Source organism: Bos indicus x Bos taurus, chromosome 17, assembly GCF_003369695.1.
Source record: "Bos indicus x Bos taurus breed Angus x Brahman F1 hybrid chromosome 17, Bos_hybrid_MaternalHap_v2.0, whole genome shotgun sequence".
Lineage (NCBI taxonomy): Eukaryota > Metazoa > Chordata > Mammalia > Artiodactyla > Bovidae > Bos > Bos indicus x Bos taurus.
This window is the reverse complement of record NC_040092.1, coordinates 2,659,005-2,686,903: the sequence shown is the minus strand read 5'-3', so window position 1 is coordinate 2,686,903 and position 27,899 is coordinate 2,659,005. Positions and strand designations below refer to the sequence as shown.

Below are 27,899 nucleotides of genomic sequence, written 5' to 3'. Positions count from 1 at the left end.
GGTGGAGGTGCAGATCCAGCAGCTGGCCCATGAGCTGCAGGCCCGGCGCCAGCCCGTCCACACCTGCATCTCTCGGGTCCAGGCCCTGCGGCGGGCTCTGTGCTAGTCACCACGTCCAGGAACAGAATGCAGAGCAGCAATGTTTTTTAGTTTATTTCAAAATGTTGCAATTAAATGAATCACTGTTCAGAAGTCTCCCACTTTTCATACAAAAATACTGTGCTACTGATACAGTTGAAAAAGTTCAAATGGCTTCTCCTGCAGGAGAAATTCACAGCATCCCCAGGAAACATGAAACTTGGCCCTCCCCCCCGCCCCCCATCAGTGGCTCCCTCAGGACTTCGTACCTGTTTGTTAGTATCTGTTACTTGGGGACAGGTTTTCTAGGCACTGACACCCCCCTCCGTCACACACCAAAGACATCAACAAGGCTCCTTTGTTTCCAGTGTAAGCCCCTGATCAATAGCAGCAACTTCTGCATATTTATATTTACACAGGCCTGGATGTAGGGAGGGGACACAAGCTCGCCCCTGGTCCCAGCTGGGCCACCACTAGGGGGGTCGATAATAGATTCTACCAGCTCCGAAAGGTCACTCGCCAGGGCCTGCAAAGCACCGAGCCACCAAAGGCCACCCTTGGAAGCTGCTGACAGAGTCTCGGCAGGTGACGTGTTCAGCCACATGTGCAAAGAGAGAAGACAGCCTTTCCCAACAAGCAAGGTGGAGAAAACTCAGGGACAGAAAGCAGCTGCGTTACCGGCCCCGCTGTGGGGCCCACAGTCAGTGCCAGGAGGCACCTCACCCTGTGCAGGGGAAGCAGAGGCGGAGGCCAGAAAGCAGTGACAGGACGAGCAGCAAGAAGGTACCTTAACTACCGCGTATCTCAGAACGGAAATCGGGACCAACCGAACACTTGGCCGGGAGGTCAAAGAGCCAGTTTTTACGAGACGTAAGAAAGTCTCCAAGAGGGACTCCATCATCCTGGCCCACACTTTCTCCTCGGGTGGGAGAGGGGGTGACGGCGGTCTAGGCACGATGGGCTCTGACGACCTTGTCTGCACCCCAGAAGCAGGGACGGAAGTCACCCAGGTCCTGCCTGGTAAGACCCTGCAGTCCCCTTGAAAGGACCCTCAGCAGCCACGGCCATGCAGGAGGCTCAGAGGGAGCCCAAAGCCTCCCCAAATCGGATCTTCTGTCCTGCCTGCAGTCTGAAGTTGAAGTCCTTGGGGGCCTCGAAGATGAGCACGATGGTGGAGCCCAGGTTGAACTCGCCCAGGTGCTCGCCCTTGCGCATGGGGATGCCCTCCTTGTTGGCGTGCGTCACAAAGCTGAAGTCATTGTAGGAGCCTTTGCTGTACCGCGGGCTGTTCGTGTGCAGGTCCTGGGAGGTGGGGACAGAGCATGTGGGCCGTGGACACACCCTGCCCCCCACCCTGCTTGGGAAGGGAAGTGGGAACAGCAGCTCAGGCCAAGGGCCAGGTCTGAGCTGAGAGCCCCTGACCTGCTGTGACCTGGGGCTGGAAGGAATGGAGGAGGCATGACCTGCCTGTTCACCTGTGCCCGTCACACACAAGGGCTCCCCTTGGGTTTTCAGCAGAAGCAAGTGCCAAGCATGGAGATTAATTCCCTCCCCCTGCAGCCACCTCTAGACCGGGGTGGGAGACCCGCCTTCCTAGAAGTCGCAGCCCCAGCAGCTCTGGCCGCACAGGAGACAGTGCAGGGAGCCCAGGATGGCCGTGGGACCTGCTTACCCGGTCGAAGTAGATGCGGATGGAGCCCACGTTGGTGGCCCCCACGGCCGTCAGTGAGAAGAAGCCGTGTTTCCAGTCCCCAGTCAGGACCACCCGCTCATTGTGGCAGAAGAGCTCCTTGATCCAGCGGGCCATGCCAGGGTTCACGGACATCAGGGAGCCTGTGGGACAGACATGTGTACTCCCTGCCTGGCCTGTCATTCTAGATGCAGAGCAGGCTGGACCCCAACCTGCATCCCCACACCCAGCTTTGCCCCCAACTCTGGAGCCCACGGCCTCTGACAGGAAGAAGCCGAGGCGCTCGTCCGAGGCCCCCGGGGGCAGCTGGGCCCGGCCTACCTGGGAAGTGGCGCCTGTGGGAGACGGTCCAGTCAGTAGGGGAGTGGAAGCAGTGGTAGTCCCCGGGGGCCAGGTAGATGACGCAGTGGTAGAGCTCGTTCCCTTCGCGCGTGACCAGCTGGCTCCTGAAGGAGCTGTGGGGCGTGGCTGCGGGCAGACGTGGGCCAGCTGCTCAGAGCCCTCTGTGCCACCTGGACACCGGCTCCAGGGAGGCCTGAGCTGCAGGCAGAGGGTCTCCTGTCCACAGGCCTCCCGCCCCTCCACCTGCTGGCGCCCAGCACCGAGGGCCAGGACCCACCTGGGGGGAAGGGCAGGTCCTCTGAGGGCGTGCGGGGGCCCAGGAACGACTCCAGTGAGTAGGTGACCCCCTTCACCTGCTCCACCTCACAGTTCTTCACCTGTCCGAAGTTGAGGATCTTCCCATCCGAGGGGCTGATCTGGAAGGGTCAGGAGAGGCTCGCTGCAGGGGAGGGTGTGGAGGACAGGGCCATGGCCCCCCTGGGGGTCCAGCTTGGAAGCAGTGCCCACCAGGCCCAGTGTGCCCAAAGGTGCCGAGGCGGGAGGTGGGTCGGGCCTCACCACGCTGTGCAGGCCGCACACGGGCCGGGCCTGCGGCTTCAGCTTGCGCCGGAAGAACTCGCTGAGGTTGCGGTAGTGGTGCAGGTCTTCCACGGCGGCCTCCTTCATGTTCACCCCGAAAGTCCAGATGTACAGGCTGTAGACGGGCCTGCGCAGCCAGTGCGGCAGCTCCACTTGGTTGAGGCGGCCCCAGGCCCGCGACAGCAAGCGCGTTGGCACCGACTTGTACAAGGCCACCTGCAGGCCCCAAGGGCAGGTGAGTGTGCCACGCCGTGCACGCAGCCCCAGGACCCCCCCACAGGGACCAGCTCTGAGGCCCGAGCAGCTGGGACCCTTGAGGGCTTTGTGACATGGTGGTTTCTCACCAGGAACCAGACTGAGCTTCCAAGTCTTTACACAGTAGCTCAGGTATCACCCGTTTCCTGCAGCATTCCCACCCCGTTTCTTGGATGGGGACGGGCATACGAGGATCGGATGTGGTCACACACAGGCTGTGGTGGGCACTGCTGCGAGCGTCCCAGACCAGCACGGGAACAATCGGCTCTCGGTGCTCAGGCGAGTCCACACCCCAAAGTGCACGTGCTCAGCCTGCCCTGAGCATAGGGGCTTTCGGGCAGAAGTACCGGGCACTGACACCTATACTCCAAGGGCCTCGCAGTCCACACAGCCGTCCCCACCCAAAGCTCCTCTAGGAGAGGGAACTCTGCACCTCAGTCAGACCCTCCAGCCCAAGCTCTTAAATCTCAGGTGCCACTGCAGGACCTGCTTTAATTGGTGGCTGCTGCTTGCTGAACACTGCCAAGACCAAGTCCCCAGGGTGCAAAAGCAATTCCACTCCCAACTTTAAACACCTCTAAAGAGGCACTGAGTTAGCAGCTCTTTGCACTCCCGGCTGATACCCACGTGTGGGGGTGGCCCAGGGCTGCCCTATGACCCGAGGCCTAATGCCCAGTGCCCCATAGGTACCCTCAGCTTCCAAGCCTGGTGACACCCATTGGGCTGCTCAGGGCCCTCACCTGGCCCTGCTGGGGGCTCCTGGGTCCTCAAAAGCATCCCTACCCAAAGAGGCCACACAGGCTCTAGCGTGTATGAACTGCCCTCTGGCGTCCAGAAATTTGATTCTTCTCAAAATCACCTCTAAGCTTTCTTCTGCCTGAACACAGGAGATGAAACAGACACCATTTTCTGAATGCCCAATGTGGGTTCTTTCCAGAAACAGAGCACTTACACGGCAGGAATGCAGGCAGAGAGAGCAGCCCGTGGATGATGGGCCTTTCCAGTCACCTGTCCACAGCCCACATGGCCACCGACCAGCCCAGCCCTTCCACCAACTTGCCTTCCAACAGCATCTGTTGAAGGGCTCAGGCCCCACAGCACCACCTCTGCCCAGATAACTGGGCACCCCCCTCCAGCCTGCTGCGGGGAGGCAGGGCCGGCAGCCCCCGCACACTTACCCTGCTCACAGGCCTCCATCCCACCCGGCTGAGGGGCCTGAGGGCGCCGAGGGGCAGGAGATAGTAGAGGACCGTCAGGGGCCAGGAGCGCAGTTTCAGGGCAGGTTTGGACATGCAGCTCAGCTGTCCCAGCCTCCGCCTCAGGGCCAGCTGAGGGAAGTGCAACCTGCAGGGCACATGTCCACGCACGACCGAGGTCAGCAGAGGACCAGGGGCCCCACCCTTCCCATCCACCGCACCCTCGGCAAGCTTGCCTGCCTCTCCACGGATTTGGTGACACTGGCCAGACCTCCTCACGCTAACCGCACTCTGAGTCGGGGGCTGGGCTGCCTCTGTCAGCGCTCACCTCCCAGTCTCTCTACCTGCATGTCAGCTGAGACTGCTCAGAATAGCTTCTGAACCTGGCGAGGGCCCTGTCTCGGACCGTGGGGCCGAGCACCAAGGAGGCAGTGTAGACAGAGCCCACAGGGCGGTCCCCGCCTGCCTGAGGCCAGCTGTGTTCACGTGGGCTTCAAGGAGAGCTAGGCTGAGCCCCCAAGCCTCTGGCAGCATAGGATCTGGGTAACTCTCTCCACGGACCAAGCCTCTTCCTTCCTCATCTGATAAGAGATCAGGCCTGGTAAGATCACACATACACACGCAGGTGCACACACACAAACCCCTCACGGCTACTGCTCCATCCCCCCTGCAGTCTTTCTACGTCAGCTCAGGTTCTCCACGACAATCCAGAGGGTGGTGGCGCGAAGCTCCCTGCCAACCCTCAGGCCTGCTGGGGCCACACACACCTGACCCAGGCCCCCCCCTTCCAGTAAAGGTAGGTGGGCCTTCCTCTGACCCCACCAGCCCTAATTCGGTACAGTCAGCAAAGGCTCAGCTTCAGGGGAGCCAGAGACCAGGGTAAGTTCTATCCTGAGTCGTGACACTGAGGCCCAGGTCGCCGTGCCACAGACCCAGGACCTAGATGCTCTCAAGGCCCCAGTGTGGGCTTTAGACCACACTACTACCCGCTCGGAGAATGTCCTGGAGCCTCGGTTTCATCAAAAACACTACACTCAGCTGGAGCAGCAGGCTCCATCTGCGCCTCTGCTCTCAGAGCAGCTCGGTCCTCTGCCCCCAGCTGCTCAACAAACCAAGGAACAAAGGCAGCACAGCTGATAAGAAAGCAGAGAAGATGGAGAACAGCCGAAGGCCGGGCCCTGCAGCTCAGCAGCGGCCCTGAATCTGCTGACTCTGCACTGCTCACCAGACCCTCTGCGATCATTCTCTCCCGTCCCTTTAAAAAGGTCCACGAAATGGGTAGGGGCCAAGCCAAGCCAGACACATCACTCCTCTACCCCAGGTTCCTCCCGCCCACCCTGCTCTCTGCAGGAGTGCGGGGACCAATCCCAGAGAAGCTGCGCCCAAGCGGGGCGGGGGCGCAGCGTGGACACTGGACCACCAGCCCGCTGGCCCCCACCAATACCTGAAGCGGGCTCTCCGACTCAGGCCCCCCGGAGTGGGCCCCTCTAGCCGCGGAAGCTGGTCCCCTAGCCCCCTGCCGCCGCCACCACCTCCACCGCGGAGCCGCTGGACGTGAACTCTGACCTTCCGGAGGTCGCGGCGGGGTGCGGCGGGGTTAGGACGCGGCCGTGGGCATCTCACCATTTCGCCGCGCGGAGCTCGGGTCCTCGCCGCGCCTCTGACTGACACATGGTGGGCGGCGCGAGGAGGCGGGGCCGGCGCGCCTTTGTCTCTCCTCCTTCCTCCCTTCCCCCCGGGTCGGCGCTGTCACCGCTCCTCGGCCCCAGAGGTGGCGGCTGGGGGGACCGCTCCCCGGCTCCGTCCGGTCTGAAGGCTCGGGGGCGCAGGTGAGAAGTCGGGGCTGTTGCGGAGACAGGCGCGGGTCACGGACCTGCTCGGCCCGCTGTGTTCCTGGCCACCTGCCCACTCCCGGTAGGGAGGGGACTCGGCGCCGCCGGGCCCAAGCGGGAATCTGAGCTCTGCGCTCCGGGCAGGCACCCAGCGTCGGCCCTGCCGCCCCTCCCTCACCAGGACCTGACCCATTTTTCCTTTCAGGTGACAAAGTAGCATCTGAGGGATGAGGGCGCGGCGCTGGGACCCGGCGTCTGGCCTGCTGTGGCTCTCCTCGCGGCCTCCACCCCTTCCTCCTCATTAGAGGGGCAGCCGGGCGCCCTCGGGGAAGCCCACCACCCCGCCTTCCCCTCTCTCCGGGGACGAGCGGCACTGTGGGGCGAGGGCGCCTGCCTCGCAGCTAGCGGGCAGGGGAGCAACATTCCGCAGCCCCGAGTTCGTCTGCCCAGCACACTGCCGACCCGCGAGCCTGGTGGCATCTTTACAGGAAGACACATGGGGGCCTAGGGCTGCTCCCGCCCGGGCTACCGAGCAGGGCAGAGCAAGAGGCCCCAACTCGGACCACCTGGACGTCTGCCGCCCAGGGCAAACCCACCTCGCTGAAGGTGAAAGTCCAGCAACTGCCGGCTCCCTGGGTGTACGCGGCCATGGGGCTGGACCAGGCCGACTAGGGTCTGGATGGTCAACTGAATTTCTGCCCTATCTCAAACCAGGACACCCATCTCCCCAGGCCACCCTCCTGAGTGGCCAGAGGGTGCCCACCCAGACTTCCTCTGCCCGAGGGCCAGGCCTGAGCTGACGTCCTGCCCACCTATGAGCAAGCCTGCCCCACCTGAGGCCCCAAACTTGCCTGCTGGCTCCCAAGAGAAGCAGGCCCAGTGGGAAGATGGGCAGTTGGGATTGAGCATGGAGCTAGGCTTCAGGACCAGGTTCACCAGCCATGCCCCACCCCCCTCTAGAAAACTGGATTCATGGTGGGGGCTGGTGAAGTCTTGTGGGCCTGGATAGCAGCCAGACTTCCTTGGGGCAGATTTCCTCACTGTCCTCCTGGCGGGACCATGACCGATTCTGCATGTTGTCAGGCACATTCAGGAGCCCACAAACAAACCCAGCTCATTCCAAAACGTCAGGCCCTCAAAGCAGATCCTCACGTGTGCCTTTGCGCTGCATCCTCTCCCAGAGCCTTCAGTCCAGGGGCTCTGGGGGGACCAGCCCAAGGAACTGCTATCCTGGAGTCACTCCAGAACTGCCCTGAGGAGCCCGAAATCTGCATGCCTCAGTCCTGTCTCGGCCACTACTCTGCTGCCTCCTCTAAAATGGGACACTGAGACCAGGGTCAGATTTCTTCTAAATCACCATCGGTGCACCCCCCAAAGGCCCCCAGGAAGCAGGCATGAGTTCAGCTGTCCCCCAAGAAATGGGCCAGCACCCTCAAGCACCAACCAGCTGGGAGCTGCACACTGGCGGGAATGGGTCCCTCGAGGTCCACCCTTCTCACTCAGGGTGTTCCCACTTCAGAGCCCCCCTGCCCTCTGTGCCTACAGTGGCCTTTGGAGGCCAAGCCAGAGCCTTCTCTCTCTCTCTGGCTCCCTGAGTGCAACTTGGGGCACTCAGGCCTGAATGTGGACTCTGCAAGGAGGGCACTCTGAAACACAAGTACAGACAGCTTCCCTCTCTCCCTAGAGTCCCAAGGACACTCCGTGGGATGAGATGGGGCTGGGACCAGTAGGAGTTCAAAGTCATTGCGCAGCCTAAGAGCCAGCCATGCGGAACATGTGGACAGAGTGGCTCTGGTAGGGGACGGGGACCATCTGGTGGCTGTGACCCTGGATGCCCCCGCCACCCTCACCCTGCACGCTGGGAAAGGCCAGCGGCAGGCGCTGTCTAGGTCTCAGTCCCCTCATCTGAAAGGGGAAGGACTGCTCCTCCGGGTCACCTGTCTGGAGGCTTGGAAACCCCACGCCTCCATTCCCCCCAAAAGCTTAGCACAGCCTCATCCCGCAGTCCTGGCTCCTGAGGCCCCCCTCCCTTTCAGACCCACGCTCTGGGAGGACAGAAGTTTGCTCTCACAGGGAAGACAGAAGGAACAGGGCGGAGGAGGCAGTTCGGACAGAGGAGCCCCAACCCCAGGGCAGCAATGATGTGAGCAGGAAGGGCGGGCTCAAGAAGACCAAGTTGGAGGGGCTCACCTTTGTCAGGACGAGCTCTTCTGGGGTTCACAGAACCCTAGCCCTGCCGCAACATCCCCGCCCACCCCTCACACCCTGCACAAGTCAGCCGGGGGCAGAGGGGGCAGAGGGTGTTCCGTATGGAAAGCTCCCTGGGTGCCAGACACCCGGCCTGAAGCCTCGGCAGGTGACCCCCAGTGCCCCCAAACCACGTGTCCCTGGCCTGACTTGCGGTGCACACGCCTGCTCTGTGGGGTAGTCACAGGGCAGCTGTGTCCAGGTGGGGCCACCAACGATTCCTCCGTGAGTGCCAGGGCTAGAGGTGACAAAATGTCAGAAGTAGGGAACCAAGAAAATGGATTCTCCCTGAGAAATGGGTAAGCCATCTTGGGGAAGCCTCCGGTGAAAGAAGAGGAAGCAAAAAGAAAGGTCCAGATGCGCCTTTTTCAGGGGAGGTGCAGGGAGGAGGCAGGAGTCGTTCTTAGCTCCCCTCAAGGAAAGCAACCTTCTCCAGGACAGTCCTTGGCACCAGCCGGGAGTGGGGTTCTGGGAAGGGCGGGTTTCACCCCCTCAGGCCCGTGGTCCCGCTTCCCTCCCCTCAACTCCCAGCCCCCGGCAGCACTGAGGAAACTGGGCGCAGGAAAGACCCCGAGCAGCCCGGGTTTCCCTTTTCCGGGCTGTGGGGCGAAGAGATGCTACAAGACGCTGAGGAAGTGAGCTCATCCGCCGGGCCCCGTGACCCACCGCGTGGGGCCAGGGAAGCCACAGCTCGGTGAGGACCGGGAAGGGAGCGGGGTGCTCCTCAGATCCCCGGTGGGAAGGGGCGACCCACAGCCCAGGAGGCGAGGGCCTCCTTGCTCACTCACCCGCAGGTGGTCGGCTCCGCTCGCGTCCGCGCCGCCTGCGCGACTGAACTCCCGGGAGGCGCCGCTCCACGGAAGCAGGGGGCGGGCGGGCGGGGGCCTGGCTGCAGCCACTCAGGCCGCCGGGGCGGGGGCAGGGGCCGGACACCAGGCTCGGCCGCGCCCGCCCCGGCCAGGGTCCCTTTAAGGGGCGGGGCGGGGCAGAGGAGCGGCAGGAAGAGGGGACCGCCTCCGGGGCTGGGGGCGCCGCGCGGCCCCCCACACGCCCCTCCCCACCGCCGGGCCTCCTCGCAGTGCGGGCCTCAGCCTCCAGCCACCTTTTCTAGCCAGCCCTCAGAGCTGACAGAAGGCAGCGAAGCCCTCGCTCCTTCTCACACCCAACCCTGAGGACAAAGGCTGCTTCCCCTCCCCAACCCCTCTTCTCCAGGCAGATACACCCTGACACATAAACCCCCAGTGCAGACCAGCACAGGAGGCCCAGTGGGCAAGGTCCGCCCAGCCCTGCACGCAGGCTTCCTCGCAGGGATTAAGACCTGTGGGGTGATTCTCCTCCTATCTTCCTGCCCCACTGGATGGTGGGGCCCCAGCCTGCAGGCTTCAGCACCCTACCCCCTATGCCCACCAAAAACACTTGGTCAACATGGGATGGAATGAGCCAGTTTTCAGGGGTGCACCACCACCACGACTCAGTCACAGAAAGCACGCAGTACCACCCCAGCATCTTCTGACCATGGGGAATTCACTTTCCAGAGCATTTAGAAGAGCCTCTTCCTCTTCAGGAAGCCTTAGGGCTTGTGAGGAGATGGCAGGGGAGCCAAGGCCATCTGCGCCAGATGCAGAGAAGGCGCAGTGGCACACACAGCTCACACACCTGCCAGCATCTGGATCCACCAACAAACCACAGCCTGGGGCATCTCAGCGGGGAGGAGGGAGAAGACGGAGGCTCCTCCCTCAGGGACGGCCCCCATCACCGACGGGGCGGAGCTGGGAGGCAGGCGGGGAGGGGCGGGGGGGGGCATGGGCATTCTCAGCGAGTCTCCAGGCTCCTCTGAGCTTAGAGCGCCAAACACCACTCACGATGGGAGGACAAGGAGTTAAAGCACAGAAGATGCTGATACACAATCCTAACAAGAAAAACACAGACCCAGAAACCTGGGGAGACCATCGCGGCTTCCCCAAAGCCTGCAGTGCACCCAGACCCGACGGAGCGGGGGCGGGGGGGGGGGGGGGGGGGCAGTGTGTGTGACAAACCTGGCCCAAGAGCCCAGCTTTTCATCCTCCGAGCGCCCCGGAGCACTGCTGCTCTCCACCGTGAAAGGACCAACTGGGCTGCTCCACGTGGACCTGAGCTCTGGAATCATTCGAAACTCTCAGGCTGGTCAGTGCTTAGAAAACTCATAAACCAGCCCTGAGACCGGCTCTCCCGCCTTCTAACCTGCCCTCCACCACGCGTACCTCAGGAGGGAAATGCCTTCTGGACCATATTCCAGACAAAACTCAACATGGTTTCTGGGACTAACAAACCCCTCGGCAGGTGCACTTTCCCCGAGTGAGGCCCCTCTGGCCAGCCACACTTGGGCCTCTATTTCCACCTTGCCTGGACTCCCCTGGGCGGGAGTGCCACCTAGCGCCACCGCAAGGTTCTGCAGGCCCCCAGCCACTCGGCCAGAGCACTGAGGACGGTACCGGCCCCTCCCCACACCCTGAGCACCGTGCCCTGCTGGGCCAGGGGGCCAGGGAGTGGCAGGTGTCCTCTGTTAGTTCTCACTGCCCGGGGCTAGTGGAGGCCCCTGAGGAAGAACAGTGATGGCCGGCGTCCCAAAGCTGGCACAGGGAGCCAGCAGCAGGTCATCAGCCTGGCAGGAGCCGGGACAAGCACAGAGCGCCCTCGGGTGACTTCTTGATCCAAGGGCTTTTCACAGCCCTGCCAAATTCTCCCGTGGGGCTCTCCAGTGTTAACCAGCAGTCCCACCAGCTCGATGACTTCTCTGCTGCCTGGAGAGCAAACAGGGTGCAGAAGATAAGGAAGCCCAGCAGAAAGCTCCCTCCTGGCTGGAGCCCAGCCTCATCCATTCCCTGCCCCCTCAGGGCTCCAGGCACAGGTGCCCCCCAGGCTAGGGGAAAGGAAGGGCTGGAGGCGCTGCCACAGCTCTGCTTCCCACCAACTGGACTGTCTGCCCATCTTAACATCCAGAGTTGTCTTCTCACCACCTATGAGGTAAGAAGCAGAATAGCACTTACTGAATACCCACCCCCTGCCAGCATGGGACCAGGTATTTATACCTGTGTCATTCTCATTTAAAAGCAGCCTGTTCACAGAGAGGAACAATAAAGAAGCTACAACAATTACCGGAAGTTTAAAAGCATGTAAAACGAGCTCCACACTGTCCAGGCTCACGGAGGGAAGGATTACCGGAAGTTTAAAAGCATGTAAAACAAGCTCCACACTGTCCAGGCTCACGGAGGAAAGGAGACGCCAAGTGCAGGTGGTGGGTGGGGGCGGGCCACGTGGGAGACCGACAGGCTGATCCGGCTTTCTTTCTTTTCACAGCTGGGATGCCGCACCTTCCTTTTAAAGATACTAAACTGAGCCGGAAACAAGGAAGCGATGTTAACACAGGGACCGCTCCCTGAACACCCCATGGCTAAGCTGAGACAACAAACTGCATCCTATGCTCAGATGTGGACTGAAGTGTCGAGGGATGAAGTTGCATTTTACAACATCTGCAATGTTCTTTCACTGGCTTTGAGGGGAGTCCACAAATGCACGCAGAAATGAAGCAGATACAGCGAAACATTAATGTCCATGAATTCAGTGGTCTGTGTGGGTAACTCTTCTCTCAACTTTTCTGCCTTATTCAAATGCTCACAATAAAAAACTGGAAGACTCTGTTTAAGCCACGGAAAAACTCTAAATTCTACTACTGGGGAGAAAAGCCCCAGACCAGGCTGGCACACGGTGCCTCTCCTGAGAACCCCTCTCTGTCCACACAGCAGCTCCTTGCCTGGTGGGAGAGGCAGCTGCCAACCACCACCCTGCACCTCGGGCCCCATCTCCATGGAGTCAGCTCCTTGGTGCAGGAGGAGGACACGTGCCAGCTTCTGCCCCAAAGGCCACCCTTTCCACCCCGCCCACATGACCACACCTGTCCTCAGGCCCGGTCAGAAAGGGACACCTCAGAAGTGCCAGAACCTGGGGGTGGAGGCTTCTGCCACCAGATGCCACCCTGCGTGGGACAGGAGACCCTGGGGTGGGCACACCTATGTGCTCCCTCCACACACCTGCCACCCACGTCACCTGCTGGCACACCTTTCAGCCTCTTGGTAAGAAGCACTTGCGAAGGTCTGTTTCCCCTTTTGCACTTACGGAGACACAAGCAGGGCATATCTGAAATCAGAGCCGCCACACAGACACAGACCTCACGACACTCTGGGCACAGGGGGCGGGGGCGCCTTCCAGCCCCGGGCAGATCTGTCCCCTCAAACCCACCTCTCCACAGAGGCCCGGGGCGACCACCCTCCCCCTGGAGGCCAAACACCAGGCCTGAGCAGCCCAAAATGATCAGACTCTTTGACCCTGAACCCAAAGCTTTCCCAGGAAGGACATCATGAGTTCCTGAAAAGGCACTTGGGGAAGAGTCTTTGCCTCGCCTAGCCACAGCTCTGGCTCTGAGGGCAGGTGTCTTGATCCAACCGGGGACGCAGGAGGGTGGGCTCCTTAGTCCATGCCAATCAGACTGAAATGTTAAGCTGACAAGTACACTGAGCCAATACAGGCAGAGAATAAACACATGAGAAATGTTGATGGGGACTCACGCTCAGAGAAAAGCCGACAACAGAGCGTAATACAGTGTGAGTCTGGAGGCTCTTCATTCCCTCCCCTCCACCTGCTCAAGTCAGAACTCACCAGGCGTTTTCCACTCCCACCCCACATCCAACCCAGCAGTGCATCCTGTGCACTCTCCCCTCAAAACATACCCAGAATTGAATGTGCAGTCTACAAAATCCAATGACCTGGCGCAGCTAACAGAAGCACAGCAGACAGGTACCAGCAGAGCAGTTGCCAGGGGCGGAGGGAGGGACCCTGGGCTGGGGGTAGGAGGGGCAAGCTATTAGGCACAAAAGAAGCCACAGGAATATACTGTACGACGCGGAAATACAGTCAGCAGTTTATATGAACTATAAATGGAGCATGACCTTAAAACCTGTGAATCACTGTACTGTACACCTGTAACTTACATTCTACGTTAATTACACTTCGATAAAAAAACAGCATAGACTGCCTTTCCCCTCCTCACTGCTCCCACTCTGATCCAGGCCCCACCTCTCCTGCTGGGATCCTGTCAGAGCCTCCCAACAGGTCCCCTAACCTGTCCCCACGGTAGCCAGGACAGTCGGATCAGAACCCACATCACTCAGGGTGCACTCAAAAGATAGGCAGAGCTGGCGCCCTGGGTCCTCCCGCCCTCCGGGCCTCCAGCCACAGGGCCTCTTGTTCCCCATCAACAGCAACAAGCGAGCTCTGTCCAATCTGCCTGGATGGCTCTCGCCGCTCCTCAGATGCCCCGGGAGCCCACACGGCTCTGGGCGGGCCTGCCTTCCTTCCTTCCTTCCCTGGTCCTGCCCAGTCCAAGACACTGTGCCCTGTACCTGTCTGTGCTTCCTCCATGGCGTTTCAACACCTCGACATGCCCATGTGTCCCTGTTTCTTGTCTGTCTTAGCCCCTAATAAGGGCAGCTCTCTGAGGATGGGAACTCCGGTTCTCTTCACTAGTGAACCCCCTGTAGCTCAACAAGGCCTGGCACATGAAAGAGCGCAAAGATTTGCTGTATGGAATAAACACGAGAGGAATGATGTTTGCTGTGACAATGGTTTCACTAACACCCACTGAGGTTCATGTACGATGAGCCTATGCCTAATGGACAATGCCTATCACAGACGGCTACAAGAGGCTTAGATGCCAAACACACAGCACAAACTCTGCAGGTCCCCACACCCTTTCAGACAGCAACTCTACAGCCAGCACTCAGCCCGCGGACAGGCCTACGTGCAAAGACATGCTCAACATTGAACCCTAGTGAAAACCACCAGTGCACCAGAATCCACCACAGTAGCAGAGTCACTTAAAGTTCGTACTTACGTGGAGTCTGCAAAGTCATCATACTAGGTTGGTGCAAATGCAATTTCAGTTTTTGCATTGTTGAAATTTGCTGTTTGATACTGGAATACATTCTTAAATGAGGTTGTGTTATACAACATCTTAATGTGCATTTCTCGCTTTATGTTTTTTGTGCTAATGACTTATTGCTGTTTAGTTTACATTTATTTTGGACTATGGAAATGATGTTAGACAAAACGTAAATTCGAGGGATTTTCTTATGTGAGTTCAAAATGGATCTTAAAGCAGTGGAGAACACTCGCAACAAAATGCATTTGCCCAGAAACTGCTAACATACATACAGTGCAGTGGTGATTCAAAGTTTTGCAAAGGAGACGACAGCCTTGAAGATTAGGACTGTAATGGCCAGACATTGGAAGTTGACAATGACCAAGTGAGAGGATCATCGAAGCTGATCCCCTTATAACTACGCGAGAAGTTGCCAAAGAACTTAACATTGACCATTCTACAGTCGTTTGGCATTTGAAGCAAACCGGAAAGGTGAGAAAGCTGGATAAGTGGGTGCCTCATGAGCTGACCGAAAATTTAAAAAATTCTTTTGAAGTGTCATCTTCTCTTATTCTAAGCAACAACGACAAACCATTTCTCGATAGAATTGTGACATGCAACGAAAAGTGGGTTTTATATGACAACCAGTGATAAGCAGCTCAGTGGTTGGACCAGGAAGCTCCAAAGCACCTTCCAAAGCCAACCTTGCACCGAAAAGAGTCATGGTCACTATTTGGTGGTCTGCTGCCCATCTGATCGACTACAGCTTTCTGACTCTCAGTGCTGAGAAATACACTCAGCAAATCGATGAGATGCACCCAAAACTGCAACGCCTGCAGCTGGCACTGGTCAACAGAAAGGGCCCAATTCTTCTCCATGACAACGCCCGACCACATTTCGCACAACCAACGTCTCAAAAGTTGAATGAATTTTGCTAAAGTTTTGCCTCATCTGCAATATTCACTGACCTCTTGAACATTCACTGACCTCTCACCAAACGCCACTTCAATCATCTTAACAACTTTTTCCAAGGAAAACGTTTCCATGACCAGCAGGAGGCAGAAAATGCTTTCCAAGAATTTATCAAATCCTGAAGCACAGATTTTTACACTACAGGAATAGATCAATTTATTTTTCATTGGCAAAATTGTGTTGATTGTAATGGTTCCTATTTTGATTAATAAAGATTGTGTTTGAATCTAATTATAATGATTTAAAATTCATGATCTGAAACCACACTTACTTTTGCACCAACCTAAAGACACAAAATAGGAGCAGCTGCCCCTGGACGGCACAGGTACGAACTGCACGGGTCCACTTATAAGCAGTGTTCTCAATAAATACGCACTACAGAACTATGCAAATGGAGGATACGGAGCCACGTACCCCAAGGGTGGCCTGTAAAGTTACATGCACATTTCTGACTGCTGCAGGGACAGAGGTTGGTGCCTCCAATTTCTACATTGTTCAAGGGTCAACTGTATATCCGTTTAAAAACAGAGATAGACAGGAAGTGAATACACGAAAACTAAAGCCCACGATTACGCAACAAGTCATCTAGTGAGAAGGAGGGGGAATCAAGAGTGTCCTGTTTTCTAACATTCTGTCAGAGCATTAACATCATCTCTGTCATTTACGAGAGAATGAGACTGATTTACAGACAGGGGCCGCCACCACTCAACCGGGAAAGGACAGCCTTTTTCAACCAACAGTGCTGAGCACACCGGACATCCACGTGAATGAAGTCAGACACTGACTTACACGACACAAAAAACAACTCCAAACGGATCAGAGACCTAAACATCAGACCTAAAGCCGTAAAATTCTTAGAAGAGAGACTTCCCTTGTGGTCCAACGGTTGAGACTCCACGCTCCCAATGCAGGGGGCTGGGGTTCGATGACACACGCGATGGGGCCACTCAGCTGTGCACACCCAGAGCCGGTGCTCCTCCACAAGACAGACCAGGATGAGCAGCCCAAGTGCCGCCCCACTCACCGCAACGGAGAGCCCGCACAGCCAACAACAAATTTACAGAGGAAGAGAGCGCAAGCAGGACTGACTTCAGCCCAGCTCTTCCAGGCCTCTCGCCGCACCGGGCCGCTCTGCCCCCATGTCCCGTCACTGTCCGGAGCCCAGAGCTTATGAGCTAATTCAACCCTGTCCTCTTTACAGACAATCGTCTTTCAGGTACTGACTCACAGGTGGCAGGAATTCCAGTTATACAAACAATGGATGCTAAAAAAAAACACTGACGTTGGTCTTTTGTGAATGAGGAAGCAGATTTCTTCCACAAGCAGATTCTCTTGGGATTCCTTGGAAATGAGTGGGGATTTCCTGAAAGCAGGTGAGCAGGTCACAGGGTGGCTCAGCCTGACAGATGCTCAGGGTCAGAGGGAAGAAAGTGTGAGTCTAACACTCCAGTGGGGTCATGGGTCACAGTCTCACAAGTATTTCACTAGTTGGAAGGAGAAGGATATGTTTACACAGGAAACCACCACCAACAGATACGCAGCGCTCAGCGTACTTAACAAGTGTGACTACATACTATACAACGACCCCTCACCAAAAGGAGTCTGGAGTATGTGACCCCACAACAGAAAACTTGGAAAGTGATCTGTCTGAATCCACACAGCTACTAAGGCGCACAGACAGAACCAGCCTTCAGGACTTGAGACCCTGGCTGCCAGGGGCAGCCGGCCCGGATTAATGATATGGGGAGGCTCACAGGGAAACCCACACACATCACCCCAAATACCATCAAGTCTCTGCTTTCACAGGTCAGGGTCTACTCACAGTGCAGGTATTTCATTTGTTAAATTAAGGGTGAAAAGAAACCAATTTTTAAACTCACACCTTTATACTCAATTTCAGCATTGACGGAACGTCCACTAGGAGTCAGGAGCGACGCTGTGCCGCGGGAAGCCCAGGCGCCTTGAGTTCATCAGGCGTCCCTTGACCGCAGCCGACACTCTGTGACACCCAACCGCACCCCCACTTCCCGGCCCAGGAGCTTTTTGAGCAGTAATGGTAAAGAGACTGGACGATTGCAGTCTGGTTCCTGGTGAGAACGTATCCACATCACACAAGTCCAACTCTTCTGGCCCGCCCTCAGACTGAGGAAGCATGACGGCCAGGACGCCAGCCCCAGGGGAAGGCATGAGCTCCCAAGATTTCAAGAGGCCTTGGGAAGACCAGGGCTGAGTCTGAAGACAGAGGGAAGCCTGACACGACTTCTACATCGCCCCAAACCCACTGGAGACATGAGCTCCAAGAAAGCACATTCCGCTTTCTCAGACGGCTTAACTTCGGGGTGATTTACGGAGGGACAGGAACTGTGCTCCGGGAGGACACAAGGCGGCTCCCCGGTTCCTACCTCCCAGTGACCAGCAAGCTTGGGCGGGACGTCCAAGCCCAGCTTCTCCAGCTCTCGCTCCCGGTACTTCTCGTACTGCCGGTACCCTGCATACCCGCCAGCCGTGGCGACCAGAATGGGCAGGGGGCGCAGCAGGGACGAGGTGCGGGCAGGGGCCGTGTGGACTTTCCTGGCATCTGTAAAAAAACAGGAAAACATTGAGCCAGGAGAAGGGACAGCACTGAGTCATGCAAACACAGCACCAACAGGAAGGCTGGGACAAGCCCTCAGGAAAGCTGATGGGGCCCCAGAGATCTGACGAGCAGGAGCAGCCGTGAGTCACTGCGGAGATGCTGCTGCCTCCAGAGTCTACCTAGTTGGGGACTCACGCGTCTTCCCCGTGAAACAACGATGTACCTCGACTGCCACCACAGCTACACAGTTTAAGATGAAAACGTCAAATGTAAAGAGATCAAGAAAGTATCCCAGGGTGCCCTGCTGGCTACCCACAGGGCCAGACAGGGACAGGCTCTCTGATCTCACTTTTATGACCCAGACCCAGTTCTGACTGGACAGCAGTATTCTTTCAAAGGCAAAATCTCATGAGCTCTTACAATTCAACAATAAAAGACAAATAGCCCAATTAAAAAACATACTAAGGGCTTTCTTCATGGCTCAGTGGTAAAGAATCTGCTTGCCAATGTAGGAGACACAGGTTCTCTCCCTGGTCTGGGAAGATCCCACATGCCAGGGAGCAACTAAACATGTCCGTCACAACTGTTGAGTCTCCGCTCTAGAGCCTGAGAACCAAAACTGAAGCCTGCCAGCCCAGAGCCCGTGCTCCATGATGGAAGACGCCACCGCAGTGAGAAGCCCGTGCTCACCACAGCCAGAGAAAAGCTCACGCAGCAACAGAGACCCAGCACAACCAAAAATGAGTAAACAAAAAAATAAAAACATACTATGGATATGAACAGATGTTTCTCCAATAGGAATGGCCAGAAAGTACATGTAAAGATGCTCAACATGCATTATGGGTTGAATCATGTCCCCCCAAACCAGGTGGCTCCATGGTAAAGAATCCACCTGCTAATGTAGGAGCCACAAGAGACTTGAGTTCAATCCCTGGGTCGGGAAGATCCCCTAAAGTTGGAAGTGGCGACCCACTGCAGTGTTCTTGCCTGGGAAACCCCATGGACAGAGGAGCCTGTGGGCTACAGTCCAGGGGCCACAAAGTCGGAGACGACTTGGTGACTGAGCGCGCACACACACAAAATTCATATGCTGAAGTCCCAGCCCCAGCGCCTCTGTCACCTTTCTTGGATAGAAGGTCTCTACAGAGGGAATCAGGTTAAAATAAGGTCCCCACAGTGGGCTCTAATAATATGACTTGTCCGCTTACAGAAAGAGAAAACCTGGAGACAGACACGCATACAGGGAGAAGACCATCTGAAGACCATCTGAAGACCATCTGAAGGGCAGCGAGGTGAAGGCAGCAAGTGAAGAAGACTGCAGCACAGTGAGAAGAGGGGTTTGGATTTTTTTGTTTTTCTTTTTTTCTGGCCATGCCGAGAGGTTCGTGGGGTTTTAGTTCCCAGACAAGGTATTGAACCTGGGCCCTTAGCAGTGACAGCTTCAAGTCCTAACCACTGGACCGCCTCCCTGCTGTTTCTTTTTTTAATGAGCAAGTATGGATGTCATTAATCTCTTCCATCTTCTGATTATTCCTAAAGAACCCTTACTACTTAAACTAACTAGTCTACCTCTGACCAGAAAAACTTGTCAGAAAGCAAGAAACAGTTTTTTCCCTCTTTCTGGATTGTCTGGTGAGGAGAGACCTGCTGTACGCAGCCTCACGGCACTTAGCCAGCGGCCCAGGCTGGCGGGTCACACCCTCCTCGGCGCTTTGGCTACACCGGTCCTTGCTTCAGTTATAGGTCTCTTTCTCTACCGGCTTTCTTTACTCCTCTAACAGGAGGCAGTAAGCAGAGGGTGCCCTTCACTCCTGATGCCTCCCCGCTGTGTTTGTCATGTTATAAAAGCAGTTTTTCTGCAGATCTGCGACATTCTGACTTCATTTCTGAGGCTCCCCTCCATCCTTCAAGTGAGTCTTACATGTTCCCACGCGCAAGTCCTACTTAAGTAACACCCAGATGTGCTCCTATTTAACTACCTTAATAATAAGCTTTTTGTTTTTATTCTCATTAACCATCTCATTTTATTCCCAAGGTATGATTACTTGGCAGTCAAAAACAGCTTTTGGTACAACAGAATAAAAAGGGTATCTAGATAATAAAAACAACGCACATTTTTGTACAGATTTAAACAGCTGCTTAAAAGATCCAAAAAGTTCATAACCCAGTGCTGAGGTGGGTGTGGGGAACCGATGTACTCATGAGCCTTTTCTGCTCAGGAGTGTAAACTGGGACAACCCTCTCTGAAGAGCAATTTGGTCTAAATACCAAGTTATAAAATACACAAACCTTTTTAGTCGGCAATTCTAAGTCACCAAATTTATCCTGAGGATGCATAAAGATATGTTACTACAGAACTGTCTGTAATAGAAAAAGAGTTCAGTTCCGTTGCTCAGTCGTGTACAACTCTTTGCGACCCCATGAACCGCAGCACGCCAGAACTCCCTGTCCATCACCAACTCCCGGAGCTTACTCAAACTCACGTCCATTGAATCAGTGATGCCATCCAACCATCTCATCCTCTATCGTCCCCTTCCCCTCCCGCCTTCAATCTTTCCCAGCATCAGGGTCTTTTCCAATGACTCAGTTCTTCACATCAGGTGGCCAAAGTATTGGAATTTCAGCTTCAACATCAGTCCTTCCAATAAGTATTCAGGGTTGATTTCCTTTAGGATGGACTGGTTGGATCTCCTTGCATCCAAGGGACTCTCAAGCGTCTTCTCCAACACCACAGCTCAAAAGACTAGAAGCAACTTCAATGTCCAACACTAAACGGTACAGTCAAGTGATGGAACACCACACATGCACCCAGTAAAAATAATCAGATAACAGCAGCTAAAGCTTCAGTGGTACCTATGTGCCAGGTACTCTAAGCACCTCACAGGCACAATTCCATCTGATCCTAACGACAGCCCTGTGAAATAGGTGCTGTGTTTGTGTGAATTTACTGATGAGTGAACTGAAGCCGAGAGGCCGGCGCCGTCTCTAAGTGCTACTTGTGCTGTGCTTAGTCGCTCAGTCGTGTCCGACTCTTTGCAGCCCCACAGACTGCAGCCCGCCAGGCTCCTCTGTCCATGGAATTTTTCAGGCAAGAATACTGGAGTGAGTGCCATTTCCTTCTCCAGAGGATCTTCCCCACCCAGGGATCTAACTCACATCTCTTGAGCCTCCTGCATTGGTAGGCAGATTCTTTACCACTGTGTCACCTGCAAAGTCCAATCTTTTGTAAGTAGTAAATTGCTACTTACTTGTGGAAAAGGTTCTCAGAGGTGGCTTCCTCAAGGACTGAAGGAAGTGGCTCAAGGCAGCATCTTCACAGTGAGGACGCCTATAATCAAGCAAAAAGGAGTCGTTAAACATTTTTTTAATTAAAAAAAATTAGAGGATCAACTGCCAAAATTTGAATACAATCTATAGAGTCAATAATACTATTGCATCCACTTAATCTACCAGTTGTGACCACTGCACAGGACTGCCGTTTTGTAAGAAAATGTCCTTATAGGAAAAGGGCTCAAACAGTTAAAGGGAAAGGGGCACCAAGTGTCTCAGCAGAAAGTGTACACATATACACACTCACAGAAAGAGACAGAGGGAGAGAAGGGGGAGTGATAAAGCAGATACAGCTGAACAGGGGAGTCAGAGCACAGGGTATTTGGAAATTCTCTGTACTATTTTCATATCTTTTCTGAAGTCTAAAACTTTTTCACAAAAGAATTACTCTTAAGACCATAATAAGCAGTCAAGCTGCACTTACACAAAAAGCATACATTTCTTCACCACAAAAGAACAGCTGTACACAGCCTTGTAGCTTCTAACTCCTATTAATTAAAGAACCTAATAAAGTGCTGAAATTTTAAATGTTTTGCTTTGGGGCTGTGCCACGAAGCCCACAGGATTGAACCTGTGCCCCAGCAGTGGAAGCACAGGGTTCTAACCACAGGACCACCAGAGAATACCCTGAATTTTTAAACTTTATATGTTTACCCTGGGGAAAGAATGACGCAAACAAATCAGGCTGAGCTACTCTAATCTACTTTGAGTCTGGAAGGCTCAACTTGTTTGGAATTTTTAAATTATTATTTGTGGCTATCTTGCCACAAAAGCTACTTTCACAGGGTAAAAGGGTTTTCAAGCATTCTGAGAAAAAATATGACCATTTTCATGGCTTCAAGCTGTAAGGAAATGGTATTTTATTCTTTGTCGCTCTTCATTTCCTCTTTACTTAGGGAAATAGGACACATCCCCAGTGCAGTAAGTGACTGTGCGAGCAAGGAAAGCATTAATGAATTTTTAGTAAACAACCGGCTCTCTCCTTAATCAAAGAGCAAACAACCCACCTTCAATTCAGATAGCACTTCAGTTCTCCCAAATACTGACCTGAAATCTAAAGTAAAGAAACTACGTCCTTGTTAGTAAGGGTTTCTTTTTTTCCTTTGGAGTCTTTTATGAAAGTATAAATTTACTCTATTATAAATGTCTAAACTGCTATTTTTGTGGAAAATAGAATGGCATTTATGACTTTCATACAGTAATATTTACATTCATGGATTCTTAGTAGTTATGTCTTACATAAATATCCTGTGAACATTATCAGATTTAAACATCTTCATTTACTCCTGTGAAATTTCCTTAATGACACTCTCGCAGCTTGGTGCTAACAGGGTGACTCTGATTCTCCTACAGGCAAGCAAGATCTGCATGCTGAACAAGTCTGGGACCTTGACCATCACCACCCCTTCAGAGGCCAGATGGACGGACAGCTACTGACACAAAGGAGGGAGTGTTGCAGTAGGTGAATGTCCTTTCAGAGTGCACAATGCTCATCTCTCAGACTGGACAATCCCACTGCAAAAGCAAGCGCCTGAGACTCTGCTTTCCCAGTGGAATTAGAGCCAGCGCTGTACGTTCTGACTGAAGGCTGCATTGTTGCGTGGCGCACACTGCTGCACTGTGCATTCCAGAACTGCTGCTGAGCCCCCAACTCAAAGAATGCTTGCAGACTGTTGAATAAGGCTTTTTCTTCCCTCCCCCCGGGGTGGGGGGCGTTGGTTAGGGGAGATACAAGTGGGAGATCGTGGTTTATCTACTGTAACCCAATGCACAGCACCCAGGTAGCTGGTTTGCATTCACATCTTCCCAAGAACAATGTCAAGGTCTCGCCATCCACTGCTGCAGCCCTAGCTCCTGGAACAAGTGCCTGGCAAATAGCTCGTTGCATCAGATTGTCTTTCATCCCTGGGTCATTCTTATTCTCATATCAACACCACACTTTTTCTGATCTTACAACACTGCCCACGCCACTGCGGGCGCGCAGAAAGAGCAACGTTCGCTGCCATCACTTCCTCGCCTTCCTGTCTCTCTTAATCCCACTCAACCGGGCTTTTGTCCCCACCACATCGTCTCCTGCCAAGGTCACCTCTTCCACGCTGCCAACCCCTACTCACATTTCTTGGACATCGTGTTATTTGACCTCTCAGCAGCATCTGTCACAGGTGATCCCCTTCTTTTTTTTTTTCCCCCTCCAATTGAGGTATAACTGAAATGTAACATTATATTAGTTTCAGGTGGAGGATATTATTCCCTATTTGTATATATTGAGGAAGGATGCCCACAATAAAACTAGTTAAACATCCCTCACCACACGTATTTGCAGATTTTTCTTGTGATGAGAAGTACTCTCTTAGCAACGTTCAAATACACAAGACAGTCCCAGGAGCTGCAGTCCCCACACTGTGCCGTGCGTGCCTGGGACTCAGGCAGTTTTAACTGGGAGTTTGTCTCTTTCAATGCCTGCCTTCACACCTTGCTCTTCTTGAAACACATAGAGCCTTTGGAGCCCTGATTTTCCTCCTGTCTGTCCAGTCTCCCTAACTTCAAACAGCTGCCATGCCCAAGGCTCAGACACCTGCTTTGTCCAGGCTGTCGCCCTAGAGATGTTCACCCAGTCTGGTTTTAAACAGCCAGATGCAGAGGACTCTCCTCACTGCTACGTCAGAGACCTCCAGACCATATTTCAACCTGGTACCCAACATCCTCACTTTGAAACGCCTCAAACTAAGTTTGTCCAAAACAGAATTCCCAACCCTCCCTCACTCCCCTTCAACGGCTCCATCCCCCAGAGCTGTTGATCTGTGGCAGAGACTAGCCAGCCGGTTATTAAACCCACTTCCTCTGCCCAACAGATGAGATTTCCTAGAAGTGAGTTCTAACCACTGTGAGAACCATTCAGACTTCCCAGGTCCCCTCCCGGCCTGTTAGATGGAGACAAACATGCAGATCCTGGGCAGCCGTGTGTTACGATGGCAAGAGATGGGCCCTCAAATCACGGTGCCTTCACGATGAAAAGCAGCCTGGGCTTATATGATAGAGACAAAAACTTTCACTGTGTTAGTCACCAAGATGCTAGAGTTTACCTGTTACCACACCAACACTGCTATAATTAATACACCATCCCAGAAAAAAGGCACCACAACTCCCCCAGCGCACAGGCTGAAACCCCAGAACTCCTTTGCAAGTCCTTTCTTTCTCACTGTCCATATTCAATCCACTGACAAGGCGCGAAGCCCCCACTTTCAAAGTACACCCTCATCTGCCTACTTCTCTTCTGGCCTGAGCCACTGGGTCTCTGCTGAAGAGCTGCACTAGCCTGGTCTCCCTGCTTGGCCTCCATGTCCCATTCATCACAGAACATCCAGACTGACCTTTTCAAAACAGACCCTACAGAAGTGGCCCTCTGAACCCCAGACCTCCTGCTACTTCCCCTCTCCTCATGCATCCACCCCCTTGCACACCCACGCCTCTGCATGTGCTGTCTGCTCCGGGGGGCACACCCCTCCAGCTCAGTCCCTCCTCACTCAATTCTCTGCTCAAATGCTTCCTCCTGACCACAAGCCCAAGAGTTCTCTCTCTGGAGCACTAACTCCTTAATTAACTTCCTTTATTTTTCTTCTCACTACCTGAAATGAACTGATTTTATATATATTCACATATTTCTGTCTGTACTTGTCGACAAATACAGGGGTTTGTCTGTTTTCCCCCTAGACGTCAATCTCAACAGCGAGATTAAGCATCAGAGAAATGAACGGCTAGGTTCAATCACATGTACCTTCTGTATGGTAAACCCACGTGTACCTCCTGCAAGCAGGCAATTAAAGCCCACTATTAAGCACTTAAGTCTGACCCTGGGGCTCAGATCTCCATTCCGCCACTTGTTAACTAATTCTAAGCCTCAGTTTCTCCACCTCTAAAAACAGGACCCACCTCATTAGGAGTAAATGAGACAATCACATAAAACCTGAATCCCAGGCCCTGGTACCTAGCTACATATCACTCTTATCAAAAGTAACACAAGTGAGGTTCAGCTGGCACATGGGGTGGCCGCACCAACTGTGACCACTGTTCACCCTAACTGGTCTGTGTCCACACTGTCAGAGTTTTAAACTATTTTATGATTTACTTATTATTTTTGGCTGTGCTGGGTCTTTGCTGCTGCGAAGTTCTCAAGCTGTGGGGAGTGACAGCCACTCTCTGGTTGTGGTGCTCGAGCTTCCAATTGCAGTGGCTCCTCTTGCTGCAGAGCACAGGCTCTAAGACTCGGTAGTTTCGGCTCTCCAGGCTCCAGAGCACAAGCTCATCAGCCATGGCACGTGAGCTTAATTGCTCCACGGCATGTGGGATCTTTCCAGAAGAGGGGTCGAACCCATGTCTCCTGCATTGGCAGGCAGATTCTCTACCACTGAGGCACCAGGGAAGCCCAGTTTGAAAATATTTTTAACATCACCTCTGGTGGTAACACTAACTATAGTCCTTATGGCCCTCCTGCTTTTTAGAGCCGTGAAAAGTTCTCCTGAAAATGAACTGGCAGGTTTCTTAAGGCCTTATTCCATGTTCTATCTCGTATTATTTAGCCGTATTCCCTCTCTCTTCCACTAAACTGTAAAGTTCTTTCAACGCAAGGCCTGTATCTTTTAATTCCTCTCTTTTCTCCTGCCCTCCCCCCTCACCCCGGCATTGTAGTTGACAGTGGCAGGAATGTCATAAATACTCCTGAAGGAAGGTCTTGCACAACCACGCACCCCCTAGGCACTAGGTTCATACGTGCCTGAACCAAAGAATCGTCCAGAGCACCCATAAAAAATACAGTTGCAAGGGCCCCAACCTACACCTACTGAGCCTGAATTTGGCAGCATTGTGGGGATATACCTGGGAACCTCTTTTACTAATAAACACCCACTCCATTCTTTTATCAAATTTAGGAAACATAGTCCTAAATTATCACTTATAATTACTTTCTCTATTTCTCACCTGTCACATATCACTCAGTTACTGGAAAACTCTGCAGTATGAGGCTTTCAAATATATGTCTCTCAAACAGACACTGCTTTACTTAAAAATCATGGAAATGGTATCTTTTGGGGGTTTTCTGCATCTCAATATAGTTTCCATCTGGATATGTAACAGCTTTGAAAACTGAATTACTGTACCCAAATCCTCACCCCTCCTACCCAGTGGCCCTAAATCCAGTTGTATCTACCTATACTCGTACTAAAGTTTCGACTTTTTTCCCTTTTTAAAAGATAGTGGGTGAAGTCACCTTCCTCACCATCGTTTCAAAAACAAAACAAAACAAAAACAAAAACATGAGGGTCACTTTTTTAGTCTTTCCAACTTATGACACATTTTACTACTGACTCGTAAACAGCACACCTGGTAACAACATTAAAACCACAGAGACCCTCTTCTTCAAATCCTAACAGTTATCACCACACTGTGGAGCCCTCTCCTGAGAAGTTACACCACTTCTGAGTAGTTAATAATAGAAGAGGGAAGTTGTCCTAGCCAGGGCAATGGCATTTTCTGTTCCCTCTCTGTCCGAAACCAGTGTCTCTACTTCCCAAAATCACAGCGCAAGCCCTCGTCCACGCTGACAAAATGAAGCCAGTCCGAAACACAAAAGTTGCGGGTCTCGCAAATCTTAGCTCTTCGAAATGACACCGAGCGACAGATTCTAAGTTACAGCAACCAACATTTTAATCCATTTCCCCAGAGTCCAAATGCTCCCATGCTAGCTCTTACATAAGCTACTTCGAATTATGAATGTCCTCACGGTGGGCAGCCTGAAGGAAAGGTCCCTGCGTGAGACACAGAGGTACCTGGGAAGGAGTCTCAGCTCTGCTGCTACCTGGCTGGGTGGAACTGAGCAAGTCCCTCCGTCTATCAGGGCCTCGACCTCGCCAAAAAGAAAGGGCTGGATTTATGACCCCTCTAAGAGTTGACAGTCACCAGGGTAACCGAGACCCTATTTCCATCATGGACTATTTTGAGATTACGGAATCCTATCCTCTCACTTCAGAGTCCAAGAATCCAAAGTGAAAGCCGCCCAACTCCAGCTCCAGTGCTTTTCCCACATCTCGGCGCCCCTCCCAGCAATACCACTCCCAGAGAAAGAAGCGTCCAGCCCTGCCTCGGCTCTAGTGGCGGACACGCAGCCCATTTCACCTGGTTTAGTGGGTGCTTTTTGTTTATATTTTTGTTTTTTTGTCCCTTGTGGAGTGGAAAGGACAAAGAGAGAGGTTTAGGCCAGATTCGGACCGTCCTAGGCGGAGGCAGTCGCACCTGCGCCCGAGCTCTAGGTGAAGGTGAGTGGCTCCGTCTCCACTCGAGCATTCCTCAGGGCGAGCCCGCGACAGAGAAACGACTCCTCTCTCTAGACCCCTGTTTGGCTCGGGCCGTCCGTCGCCCCGAGGCAGGCTCCCCAAACAGCTGTACCTGTTCCGCCACGCGACCCCGGGCAGCCACCTCAGACATCCCTGCCCCACGGACGCCGCCATCTTGTCTCCTCCTTCTCGGCGGGACACGCCCCCCCACTCTTTTATACGCGGGTCGCACTCATGTGACGTAACGAGTCTCGAACTCTCGGGCCCAATGAAGAACGCAGTGCGTGTGGGGGGCGGGGCTATGTGTCTAAGGTCCTTCGCCCGCCCCTTTAGGCACCTGCAGAGCCGGGTCGGGTAGGTGAGCAAGGTGGCTGCGCCTACTGTGCTAAACCTGGACCTGGGCGCCGGGTTGCCAGTTCTCCTTCCTCCCTCTGACGTGCGTTTCCGCATGTGCCCGGAAAATCTGACTCACCCAAGGTCTGAGAATGGATCAGTTGAGCTAAATTGCTCATTTTACGGGTGGG

The 27,899-nt window shown here is 54.1% G+C and overlaps 2 protein-coding genes and 1 long non-coding RNA gene across 7 annotated transcripts in view; 2 read left to right on the top strand and 1 right to left on the bottom strand.

The window, feature by feature from the left end:
• The window catches only part of SFI1 (SFI1 centrin binding protein), an 87,951-nt gene extending 87,763 nt beyond the window's left edge, over positions 1–188 (top strand). The window contains exon 33 of the mRNA XM_027513554.1: positions 2–188. Coding sequence (XP_027369355.1) covers positions 2–106 — 105 coding nt within the window. The 3' untranslated portion in view covers positions 107–188. The remainder of the gene's footprint in view (position 1) is intronic.
• Positions 128–27,588, bottom strand: PISD (phosphatidylserine decarboxylase). 5 transcript variants are annotated; one of them, XM_027566235.1, is made up of 9 exons: positions 27,488–27,543; positions 20,968–21,047; positions 17,547–17,722; positions 4,123–4,288; positions 2,669–2,905; positions 2,388–2,526; positions 2,090–2,236; positions 1,751–1,911; positions 138–1,380 (listed from the first exon to the last, which is right to left on the bottom strand). In XM_027566235.1, exons 3-9 carry the CDS (start codon positions 17,720–17,722, stop codon positions 1,156–1,158), a joined length of 1,251 nt encoding a protein of 416 aa, XP_027422036.1. In that variant the 5' UTR covers positions 20,968–21,047; positions 27,488–27,543; the 3' UTR covers positions 138–1,155. The 5 variants fall into 5 exon arrangements, with proteins under 5 accessions (XP_027422040.1, XP_027422038.1, XP_027422036.1 ...); XM_027566237.1 differs by lacking the exon at positions 4,123–4,288 and having other exon boundaries at positions 137–1,380; positions 27,488–27,588; XM_027566238.1 differs by lacking the exons at positions 17,547–17,722; positions 20,968–21,047; positions 27,488–27,543 and adding exons at positions 5,764–5,983; positions 9,008–9,097.
• On the top strand, positions 7,623–11,896 carry LOC113907293. The gene is made up of 2 exons (XR_003515146.1): positions 7,623–8,913; positions 11,556–11,896. It is a non-coding gene; the product is annotated as an uncharacterized LOC113907293 (long non-coding RNA).
• Positions 27,589–27,899: the final 311 nt, after the last annotated feature.

What these genes read in the sequence shown, in the direction of transcription:
- PISD (XM_027566234.1), bottom strand. Translation starts at nt 5,766, where the DNA reads ATGGTGAGATGCCCACGGCCGCGTCCTAACCCCGCCGCACCCCGCCGC. An exon ending in GATGGAGGCCTGTGAGCAGG is followed by an intron (nt 2,906 to 4,122) that starts GTAAGTGTGCGG and finishes TGGGGCCTGCAG; the next exon opens with GTGGCCTTGTACAAGTCGGT. An exon ending in CCACAGGCGCCACTTCCCAG is followed by an intron (nt 1,912 to 2,089) that starts GTAGGCCGGGCC and finishes TCTGTCCCACAG; the next exon opens with GCTCCCTGATGTCCGTGAAC.